Source organism: Amblyraja radiata, chromosome 10, assembly GCF_010909765.2.
Source record: "Amblyraja radiata isolate CabotCenter1 chromosome 10, sAmbRad1.1.pri, whole genome shotgun sequence".
NCBI lineage: Eukaryota > Metazoa > Chordata > Chondrichthyes > Rajiformes > Rajidae > Amblyraja > Amblyraja radiata.
Genome location: NC_045965.1, coordinates 57,829,477 through 57,842,013, shown reverse-complemented (window position 1 = coordinate 57,842,013; position 12,537 = coordinate 57,829,477). Strand labels below are relative to the sequence as shown.

General features: G+C 39.7%; 1 protein-coding gene across 1 annotated transcript in view; it reads left to right on the top strand.

The window, feature by feature from the left end:
• Positions 1-1,542: 1,542 nt before the first annotated feature.
• The window catches only part of ephx4 (epoxide hydrolase 4), a 28,360-nt gene continuing 17,365 nt past the window's right edge, over positions 1,543-12,537 (top strand). Inside the window, exons 1-3 of the mRNA XM_033028962.1 lie at positions 1,543-1,976; positions 7,266-7,351; positions 10,551-10,708. Of these exons, the coding sequence (XP_032884853.1) occupies positions 1,734-1,976; positions 7,266-7,351; positions 10,551-10,708 (487 nt within the window). The 5' untranslated portion in view covers positions 1,543-1,733. The remainder of the gene's footprint in view (positions 1,977-7,265; positions 7,352-10,550; positions 10,709-12,537) is intronic.

Genomic DNA, 12,537 nt, shown 5'->3' with positions numbered 1-12,537 from the left:
GAGGACTTGTCACCCTTCATACAGCAGATCAAGAGGCAACTGCTTGGCTAAAGGACTTTGCATTCGCCAAATAAATTTATTCTGAAACTGTCTACTTTAGATAAATGAACTTAGCTGCTATTGGATAAACTATTGGCTAGGGAAATTTAATTTTAATTAAATAAATGTGATATTAAAGCCAGTTGCTGTGACACCAATCGTGAGACTTCTGGATTGTCGTAAACAGCATTGAGGAAAAGAAATCTGCCAACCTGTAGCTGGTCTGATCTATATGTGATATCAAACCCACCATATGGTTGACTATTAACTACCATCTCAGTTCCTGGGTAATTGGGGATGGACAATAAAAAAACTGATTTAGGCATTGCTGTCCACATCCTATAAATGAATAAACAAACATGGATTATGTCACTTACAACTATCTGAGCCAAAGATGCCAAGTGATGATCCATTTCTGTTTCATCACAAACTCCAATTCAGTTCCTTCCCACATATCAAGCAATGACTGAAATGGACTGGCTGGGGCAAAGATAATGGGATATTGCATTGGTTTGACTGTAGTGATGAAGATTTGTTGATAAGATCTACGATCTCTCCAGTTTAATCATATGCTTCAACTGCTCCAGAACAGTCAAAAATTGCCTAGGTGCAATAGTCAGATCCAATTTAGTTAAATCACCTTCCGTTCGTTCACATTCAGTGCCATTATCATTACTGGGTTGTACGACATTAACATTCAGTATGTCAACATTGACAGGAAACCTAATGGGATTATTTATCAGTCCTTGTGGATTCAAGGCTCAGTATTCTACATGGACTTTCCAAAACCTTTTCCCTCATCAACAAGGCACGTCAGCCACAACAGTGGGCCTCACTTGATTAGTATCCCATCTACCACTGACACACTGGAGCGTACATCATCTAAATAGATACACTGCACCAATTCACCAAGGACTCCACCCCGACTATCTGTGATCGCTACCAAGTAAGGGAAGATCTACATTTTCCCTCCAAGTTACCCGCCATCCTAACTGGAGACAAATTGCGATTCTCGGGTGCAGCTGGAACCAACCCCAAAAATGTCATCGGAAAAGCACTTTCATTGGGAGAACTGCAGATAATCAAGGAAATGTCTCACCTTCTGAAGGGTAGTGGGAAATTGGCTACAAATATTGACCTCGCCAGCAACACCCGCATCCTACATAGTGATAGTGGACTCTGAAGGACTGCCTAAGAAAAACATCCACGAGAGAATAACACAGAGTGACCATTAAACGGCATTCTGCCGAATATACTGGATTATTGCAGCATTTTAGCGGTGTAGCATGGCGGATTTCCTCCACTTTTGGACAGTTCATGCTGAATGATTGCCTTTTTTAATGTTGAATTGACGTGTATATCAATACCTGCTTCACGTAGCCAAGATCTTTCACTTGACGTGTGTCTCCCAATGCAGATGTTTGACGTGCTTTGGGAGCTCCAGCCCCTCCTGCAGCCAATGACAACGTCTATGTGGAAAAAAACATTGCGTTTCACGTAGGCGTGATCCTTGACGCTTCTATCTCTGGTGGTTTCCATGACTTCAGGTTAAGGGATGTTTCTCGGCAGGCGCTATTTGGAGCTGAAGGTTCCGGGCTGAATGAGAGACCTTAGATCAGCCCGGAGAGAGAGATAGAGAGAGAGAGAGAGAGAGACACCAGTGTTGGAGGAAGCTCCCAATTCCAGCTGGGACTATGGTGAAGGCTCTCTGCGATTTCCTGATGTTTTTAACCCGAGTCACTGGGAAGATCAAGAACCTTCTCTTCTGGGCTCTGGCGTACAGTTTTTGCGGGTTCTGTGCCTGCCTGGTTTTGCTAAAACTTCTGTGGCACATCATCAGGAAGCCGGCAGAATCCTTTCAGTGGACTGAGCGCGAAACCCTTCCAGCTTGCCTGAACGACACGTCCCTGGGAACTCACTGTTACGTGCGAATCAAGGTGAGAGCGGAGCTGATTTGGGCTCCGGACTGCTATTCCCAAATTATTCCACGCTTATATTCATTACCCTTTTAACACGCCGGCCTGTCTGTGATTTATTAATGCCGGTTCGAAAGTAGGGACCAAACTGTTAGACTGTAAATATTCACCTTAAACAAGCAATTATTGTTTTTTTGACCACGATGGTGGTAGTAAGTGGGTCACTGCGGGCTCTGAACAGCACCATGTACATTGCAGTCCCTGCCGCACATTCAATAGGTCTCCCGGCTGCGAAGCGGTGCCGATTCAGTGTTTACCGTTACCCGGGCTGGATAAATTCGTGCTGAAATTGTGGACAGCTCCTCATTGAACTTGGTATCGGCGCACGTATAACTGAGCAGGTGGACTGTCTTTATTGAGATTAACTAATATTTAAAAAACAAGGGTTGCATGCTAAAAATATGAATATGTATCTCCAACCCCAGACCTTTATAAGAAATTCAATGTGATTGTTCCACTACAATTAGCTCCGAATTAAAACTGTATCTTTTAAAGTCGAGGGGTTTTACCTGCCAGACACGTTCTCCCACTGCAGGCCATCCTTGGCTATGTTTTTGGTTTGCACGCCTCTGGAATAATAATTTCCAACGTGCCTCAAAGCCAGAAAATCTCATTTAGCTCGATATTATAGTAACATTCCTCAGGACAAGACCATATCATGAAGTCTATTTAGTTCCCCCCAGTCCCAATTATTGGACCCAGCCGAATCTATTTGACAAAATTAACACAGTACACACACACACGCATATAAACATTCCCGCTTATAATTAGGAGAGCGTGTCAACGACCGTGTGAAATCCCATCATCATGTGTTGGAGTCCATGCCAGGTTCTTCTGACAGACATGTAGATTATTCTGTTACAGGTATATCTCATTTGATAGAATGTGTTCCATAGCTCAGAAAAAGTAACGTCGTTTGAACATGCACCACTTAAAATTGGGCCAGTTAATCGCGAAGCGTGTGGGAACACACACCTAGATAATAACAGTACAGCTTTGAAATATTGTAATATTTTACATGTTTCAGATGGATTGGAGCTTACAATATTTCATAACGCTGCAACAGCACACATTCATTGATAACCAAGAGTGCGCCAGCTCCTGTGTCGTTTCTTGATATTTAATTGCTCTATTGGGTAAAAACAGTGAGACAATTATAATAATTTAACATTAAGGCTTTGTCATTGAGTATATTTTGGTGTCATGGTTAATGAACCTTGCAGGATATTCTGCTTGAAAATTGAATTGATCTCTGATTAAGATGCAGCATTCATTTGTGGTGCGTATAGAGAAACGTTGATCGTCATCTGATGTCACACATACTCGCATTAGGAATATTGGAAAACAGACTGGAATCTGATAAGTCTGTGTGTGCTTACTATCCAAATATATATTTCATACATATTTTGTTGCATGGGTTTTTCTTAAGCAACATTTTGCTTAAAGCATATAAGGGATAAATTCGTCTATGCAGGATATTTTAATCTTTGGTTTAGGTTTATTCTGTGCGAGAACCTGTTTTAAATGGCTTTGCTCCTTAAGAGCTGTTTCAGGTCATCTACCCTCCTTGTTCACTTCTCCCATCTGGTCCACAAATAAACAATGACGTGGAATTGAAGTGATCCTCTCCATATTGGTACTAGTATCTTAATGGCTTGAGAGCATACAGCCTGAGGTGAGAGGTGAGTTTGACATTCCACTATAAAGTAAGCTGAATGTGCAACCCTGTGCCACCTTGGCCATTGATAGGAGGGAACATGAGCATAACTTGCCCTGGCATATTTACTGACTCATCCACGTGGATACTGATCCTAGCATCTGCAGTAGTCATTCTTAAATGGGAGTAACATGTGCAGACTACCTGGGAGGTATGTTTGGCTAAGATTGGCAGTACTAATGATGAGAGAGGTATAATGACTCAGTCAGAGTTAGATATGGAATTCTTAAGGGTGAGTCATATGCAGAGGCATGTCAGAGGATTGGAGTTAAACCAATGAAAGATGCATTTGTTAGTCTGATGAAAGAAATGAAGTGCCCACAGATTAGCTGGGGTGGGATTCCAGAGATAGGAGGTGAAAATGATGGCAGGAGAAATGAATTTTGAACTCACAGCAGGCAGAACGAAACTAGAAACAGAGTAATTCATGTTCATGAGAAAAAGGAAGCAGGCCAGGCAATGAGAAGCAAGTGAAAGATTCAAGTGAATACCTGAAATGTTAATGGAATCTCAGAGATGCTGAAAAGAAGGGTGAAGGAGAACAAATAGCATGCTGTTGAGACCCAAACATTTTGCAAATTAGCTGAGGATTTTTCATAGTTCTTGATAAAATAATGTGTAACGTAAATCATCCATGCCCTATTATCTTATTATAGCTTGTCTTCTCCGCACAACGCTAAGCAAGAATGTATGCGTAGAGAGAACATGTGGGTGTAAAAGATGAAGGAGTTGGTGGAGAAAAACTGCAATCTGGAGGCATTGGCATCACCTGTTCTTCACTAGTTACCATGGTGCATAATAGTCATGATAGTTGTTCAATCTGTACGCAACAATATATGAGTGCTTTCCGGCTTTTTGAATTATATCTCTTGTTTTGCTAATTTATTCACTGCCATCTCTGTAATCTATTTCAGGCCTTTATTTCTAATAAATGGGTTTAGTTTGGTAGTAAATAAAATTTAAAATGTATTCTAAACTCTTAAAACAGATGAGGCTGTGTGTAATCTGAATGCATTTTAGAAGTGATTAATATTAATTTTATTATATTAATTATATTAATATTAATTTGTTGGTTTGCCCAAAACAAATTTCAATCTAAATCAGCCGCAAAATTTATCATTATAGGTTTTGGAGGGTGAGGGGTGTAAACGTATGGTCTTCAATTTGTTTGTGCAATCCTTATGTCACTTAAGGTTAACTTAAAGGAAAAAATTGTTGTACACATAGGAGGAGTACATGAGTAACCATCATGTATGAACAGATCTTGATCTGATTAACAGGGCTAATATGACATATTTAAAATTAGAGCAGTTAATAGTCATAACATTTTTTAAAGGGGATGACGGTTCCGTAGAGGCAGCGTAGTGCAGTATTGGAGGAGGGATGTGCAGTTTAACAAAGTGTCATGTATTCTGTTCTGCAAAGGAGATAGGAATACAATGTAGGTGAGGGTGTTTAACTTCAGGGAGACATAATACAGAATAAAATCTAGCACATGACAAATTAAATGATTTGTTAATAACAGCCAACAGGTGGGTGTAGTTAAGGGTAAATTACAGTATATCTGACAAAGGTAATGCAGACTGTTGAGTTAATGTGAAGGAAATGCAGTGGATGGTCTGCATCTACAAGGCTATCACAGGGTAAGTTTGTAGATAAATTGAAGGTGCAAACCATTATAGAGAATGAAACAGCATTGTTTTTTTAAGGACAGAAAATTAACAGATATTTAGTCAGTGTCTATTGAATTGGGAATACATCTGCCTTTTGAGACAGTAATGGGACATTAACTCTTATTGATGTACAAATAATTTGGACAGGTATTTTAGGCAGGTGACACAAAAAAGAAAGTATGGTTTTCTGTGAAGAGCGATTACAATGGCATGATAGTATACATCAATTTCTAATAAAATTTAATGTAGAAATGTGAAACGACACCCTCTGGGAGGAAACATGGAGATGCTTATGGTGTGTCTGTTTTTTAGTGAAAAAGGAAAATTATGCTGATACTGGCCAATATCTCTAAATAACTCAAAAACACAATGTTCCACTCAGAGTATTATTGCCATTTTCCTTCTGTGCTTTACACAATTATTTACAAAGCTTAGGACCCCAAGGTAATTAGTGGATGTTACGATGCAGAGAAACTCCAGGAGAGTAAAACTTACGTTGCTGGTTATTTTCAGTGATAGGTCAGTATAAGCATAGTGAGCCCATAATGTTTTATTTCTATTAAAATCTATGCCATATTAAAGAACAGAAGGGCTAAAGTTCAACTGTCATTGTTGGTTGTCAGACCTGACATGATACTCCCCTAGAGATTAGATGCAAAATAACATGGCCATGAAAATAAATCAGTTTGAATTCATTCTCAGCTGGATACCAATGTTTTCTCACTGCAGATCAGGATTGAATCTTCTAATGAGAGTACGTGCGATGAGTAAGTTCACATCAGTGGCACTGGGCTGGCAACAGGAGAAGACACAATGTCAGTAAGAAGAGAAGAACATAAGAATTAAGAGCAAGAGACATCAGACTGATCCGCAATTCCGTGTCCCTCACCATCTTCCAGTCCCGCCTCAAGACCCATCTCTTCACCTCTGCCTATCCTTAGCCCCACGTCTCCCTCCCTTTTCATCTGTGCATTAATTGCCTCCTATTGTGTTTTGAATTGAATTCTGTCTTTACTTTGTGTACTAGTCATGTCTCTACTATTTATTTCATTCCCCTTACATGTTTTTCCTCTACCTGCTAAATTTTTGTAAGGTGTCCTTGAGACTCTTGAAAGGCGCCCATAAATAAAATGTATTATTATTATTATTACTCATTTAATCGAAACGTGGCAGACCTTTTAACTCTGCCACTTTCCTGCACTATCTCCTTATTCCTTGATTTATAAATATTTAGGAATGCTTCATTCCCTGTAGGAATTTGTGGCTGTGAGATCTACTGGACTGTCATTAAAAAATAGAAAAATAATTTGTCTTTCAGGGAAGAGAACTATCAATCCTATACTGATACCAGCGGATACCAGTCCCACCGAATGATCAATCGTTTTTGTTCCAGTAGTATTGCATATGTCTTCGAGCAGATTCCCCAAACATCCCCAACCAAGCCTTGTCACACTTTTAAGTTGATCAGTTGTTGGTAATTGACTGAATGTTTTGCCTCAATATATCCCCATTGAGATTAAGAAGCGGTAAGATTCTTTTTCTTTGCTTTAATAATAATAATAATAAATCTTACTTATGGGCGCCTTTCAAGAGTCTCAAGGACACCTTACAAAAATTTAGCAAGTAGAGGAAAAACTTTTAAGCGGAATGAAATAAATAGTAGAGACATGACTAGACATGACTCTGTTGTCAACCCATTCTTTCAGGCGGTGCATTTTGCAGACTCTAGTGAAGTAGATGATGCAGCACATGACTATACAACAACAGTAAGAAACATCCCTCTTTCTCATTTCTAACATAGATGAAGCATTATAATTGGCTTTCCCCTTTCTCTCTCTCCCTCCTTCTCTGAATCTCCAGGAGTCAGGATTGAGATTCCATTATGTTGCTGCAGGAGAAAGAGGGAAACCATTAATGCTGCTGTTACATGGATTCCCAGAGTTCTGGTAATGATTTTTCTCCTTTACTGATTCCGTTTTTACCATTTCTGATATTACTGCTATCAACCTGTTTTTGAGCATAGCAAATTTGTTACGGGGTATGATTACTTCTGCAAAGCACTGAAGCCAATGTACTTTTTAATCTAACTCCAGAAGAGAAACTTCCGTGAGGACATTTATTAGGAAATGTGTCATCTTTGTTTTCCTATTCTATGGCCATGTTTCTAGTAGCTGTTGCATTCTGGTTCGTGATGTTATGTGATATCTTTGGTCCAAAGCATTTTATTATCCATATACAGTATAGATATAATAACATATTCATCAATAATTATGTGTTATTTTTTAGATGAACACACTAGTCAGAAAGTCACAGACAAAACTTTTATGCATCTCGTTCCCTGCCTATGGTGAAATATTCCAGACAGTATAAATATCTGAATTCTGTCACTTAAATGTACTGTTAACCATCAGTTTTTTGTTTTAGTCTTAGTTTTAGAGATAGAGCATAGAAACAGGCCCTTTGGCCCACCGAGTCTGCGCTGACCAGTGATCCCCGCACACTAATGCAACCCTACACACACAAGGGACAATTTACAATTATACCAAGCCAATTAACCGACAAACCTTTATGTCTTTGGAGTGTGGGAGGAAACTGGAGATCCCTGAGAAAACCTACGCAGGTCACGGGGAGAACGTGCAAACACCATACAGTCAGCACCCGTAGTCAGGATCGAACTCGAATCTCTAGCGCTGTAAGGCAGCAACTGTGTTCATAATGTTTTTCCGGAGCATGCATTTTGGAAAATCTATTGCACAATGTGTCTGAATATAGTCCAGTATTCACAGGTGAATTAGTCCCATGTGGTAGCTGTCCTTAATACTCTATCTCACTATCACATTTCTTGTGTCCAAGACAGTACATTAGAGGATAAACAAGCTATATTTAAAATGAAGATGGCCTTCATATCTGGCTAGAATACAAGGACCTCGTCAATACATTTACAATGGATTGTCCTACATAAAATGTAGTACAAGGACATTCTATATTTAAAGTCAAGTGACCTATACATGACATACTGTAGCATTCAGACAGGCTACAGTCGCGATAAATAGGGTGGAGCTAATTTGAATGCAGTACATATTAAACCCAGCATTAAACTGCAATTTAACCACAAGGACATCACTATATCTGAGTTTTCAGTGTTGTCAAACCTTGTATCAATGCCTTAGCAATAATTATTTTTCAAATTGACCTCAGTTACTTGTCCAGCATCTAATCATAATTTAATACATCTGCTGCAGAAATAAATGGAACAAATTAAAAAAATTCTGGTTTCATAGAATTTAGAATTTCTGTTTGATTTATAACATTGTGATTAAATTTCCCTGGAATAGAATTGACCTTTTACACAAAACCATCCACAATAATCATTTGCAATTTTTGAAAGAGAAAATGTTTGTATTCACTGAACAAAAATGTTTGTATTTCCTGCAATGTAATCAAACTTTATAATCCCAAATAAATTATCGAACAAATAAATTATTGAACAATTATGCACAGATTATTGAATTGTTATTGTAAGTAGTAAATTGAAATACTTAAATAAACCAATAGTCTAAATCAGTCAGATTGTGTTTATAAAATAAGAAAAAAAAATGGCAACACAGTTAAAAACCCTTTGTCAGAATTTTCTTCAACATTGAACATTATCTCTGATTCACTTTTCACTGGTACTGCTTGACCTACTGAGTGTTTACAGCATTTTCAGATTTTATTGCAATTGTTTCTGATTTTAGTCTTATTTTATCCCGTAGGCAGTAGATTTAATTTCATGTGTCCATCATGCCTACTTATCCCCTTTTATTTTGACCAAGTTCAAGTTCAAGTTCAAGTGAGTTTATTGTCATGTGTCCCTGATAGGACAATGAAATTCTTGCTTTGCTTCAGCACACAGAACATAGTAGGCATTTACTACAAAACAGATCAGTGTGTCCATATACCATAATATAAATATATACACACATGAATAAATAAAATGATAAAGTGCAAATAACAGATAATTGGTTATTAATAATCAAAGTTTTGTCTGAGCCAGGTTTAATAGCCTGATGGCTGTGGGGAAGTAGTTATTCCTGAACCTGGTTGTTGCAGTCTTCAGGCTCCTGTACCTTCTACCTGAAGGTAGCAGGGAGATGAGTGCGTGGCCAGGATGTTGTGGGTCTTTGATGATACTGCCAGCCTTTTTGAGGCAGCGACTGCGATAAATCCCCTCGATGGAAGGAAGGTCAGGGCCGATGATGGACTGGGCAGAGTTTCCTACTTTTTGTAGTCTTTTCCTTTCCAGGGCGCTCAAGTTGCCGAACCAAGCCACGATGCAACCGGTCAGCATGCTCTCTACTGTGCACCTGTAGAAGTTAGAGAGAGTCCTCCTTGACAAACCGACTCTCCGTAATCTTCTCAGGAAGTAGAGGCGCTGATGAGCTTTCTTGATAATTGCATTAGTGTTCTCGGACCAGGAAAGATCTTCAGAGATGTGCACGCCCAGGAATTTGAAGCACTTGACCCTTTCAACCATCGACCACCGCTGGTCCAATATTGTGGTGATGTGGTGTCTGTAGTTAAAATAGCTTCTCTTTGAGTCATTGGCTCTGGTCCGTCCAGTCCTCTAATCTGTCCACAATCATCTGAAGATCCCGACCCCCCAGCTTCTGACGTCATGAGACCATAATGTCCTAATAGCACAAGGAACTCAACTCTCCAATGTATTGATCCCTTTGATGGCTAATCTGATCTCCCTTTACTCTCTATCTTAACCTGTGCAGATTTCAAAATGTGCAGATGCCACAGATGAAGGAAGTAGCAACACAAACACTGGAAGCATAACAAGGAGAAGCTGGGAGGGATAAGAATTCAACTACTTTTGAACAAGGAGTCCAGATAGTAATAGTAGCCTTATAAACATAGATTACTAACTTTTATTAAAAAGCTGCTATTTCCCTCAAAGCAGCAAGTGTTTCATTTTCTGCTCAAAGTAGATAAGTTCTCACAATTATATTACAATAACAAGAAAGTCTAGGTCGGTGCAAGATAAGAAAATTATCATTTTCTTTATTTAAGGGGGGTTAAAAGTCGCCTGATCTGGAGACGTGTCAACATTTCTCATCTCATGTACCCCTGATACAGGTGTTTTATTCCCTGATACAGGTTTTCCTGGCGTTATCAGCTTCAAGAATTTAAGTGCGAATTCCGAGTCGTCGCAGTTGATTTACGGGGATATGGGGAATCCGATGCACCCGTTGGTCGAGAAAATTACCAGCTGGATTGTTTGATCACCGACATAAAGGAGATTGTGGATTCACTCGGTAAGTTACGCAACGGATTGCCTGATCTGTTTTCCCTGGGGTATTTTATGCTGTTGCTCAATCACCAGACATTTAGCATTTTCTCCCGTAATTACTTTTTTTCTTCTAATTTTATATCTCTCTGTTTATCTCCCAGCAAAAGGCAGATACAGTGTCAACAATTAGGGTGGCACAATGGCGCAGCTGGTAGAGCTTCTCCCTCACAGCACTAGAGACCCAAGTTGCCACAGACGAAGGAAGTAGCAACACAAACACTGGAAGCATAACAAGGAGAAGCTGGGAGGGATAAGAATTCAACTACTTTTGAACAAGGAGTCCAGATAGTAATAGTAGCCTTATAAACATAGATTACTAACTTTTATTAAAAGCTGCTATTTCCCTCAAAGCACTTAAAAACGTAAGTTCTATCCTGACCTCGGGTGCAGTCTGTGTGGACTTTGTACATTCCCCCTGTGAATGCATGGGTTTCCTCCAGGTGCTCTGCTTTCCTCCCACATCCTAAAGACTTGCAGGTTTATAGGATAATTGGTTCTGTAAAATTGTCTCACGTGTTTAGGCCGTGGATGAGAAAGTGAGATAAGATAGAATTAGTGTAAACAGTTGAATGATGTCCAGCGTGGACTAGGTCAGCCGAAGGGCCTGCTTCCATGCTGCATCTTTAAACTACACGAAACTAAACTAAATTACCACTTTACACGTTGGCATTGTTCTGCAGTCATGACTATTACTTCACGACGTGTTGTCATCATTGAGCTGACGGTCCCACGGGAGGAGGCTGTGGACGAGGCTTATGAAAGGAAAAAGCTTCGATACTCAAACCTTGCAGCTGAGGCAGAGGAGAGAGGTTGGAGTGTAAGGGTGTGTCCAGTGGAGGTGGGGTGCAGGGGCTTTGTAGCCAGTTCCACCGCAAGGCTCCTGAGGGAAGTAGGAGTCAAAGGGCAGGCGCAAAGGAGGACAATAAAAGAACTTGCCAATGCCGCCGAACGGAGCAGTCACTGGCTGTGGCGGAAGAGGAAAGATGCTGTCTGGGCTGCCACGTGACCATCTAGAGGCTAGCAATAAGACACACACACACACCCAGGTCTGATCACCCTGCGGTGGGCCTGCCTCGACTGAGGGTGTCTTGTGATAAACGGCCAAAACACTCAGTGACGTTGAGGTACACAACTGAAGATGTGTCTGATTGTTAGCAAATTCACCTAGTGGTCACCCCCAAGAATGTCAATTGTAGTGAAATCTTAGGGATTGTAACATCCAGTCCTACTAATCAATCAGTGTATTGAAAGATGGGGAATTAAAGGCCTAATCCGTGAATCTTCAAAGTTGTTTCTTTCTAAATTAGAATTAAATGGAAGCAGCCAATGTTTCATTTTCTGCTCTAATCTAGATAAATGCATACAATTATGTTGAAATAATAAGCACATTTCTAATGATGCTTCAGGCAGCAAGTTTAGAATTAGCAGTAAGAATGACGTTGTTCTTTATTCTCCAAAAAAGAGCTACATTTTCAAGGTCTGCTAATTTAACTAACTGATGCGTTAACAAATTTTTATGCAACCGTATTTCAGTGGAGGTAATGAGCCCATCCTCAATTACAACATATGTAAAATAACGCTGCTTCCATCAGTATCAGGCAGGGAACACATACTCTTGTTATAGGTCAAGAAAGATTTTTCTAAATGTCCTTTGTAGACTGGGTTAACAGATCATGGAAACACTCAGAAGTTTAGTTTAGTTTAGTTTCGCTTAATTTAGTTTATTATTGTCACATGTCACCAAAAAAAAAAAAAAAAAATTGTTCGGCACGGACTTGAAGGGCCGAGATGGCC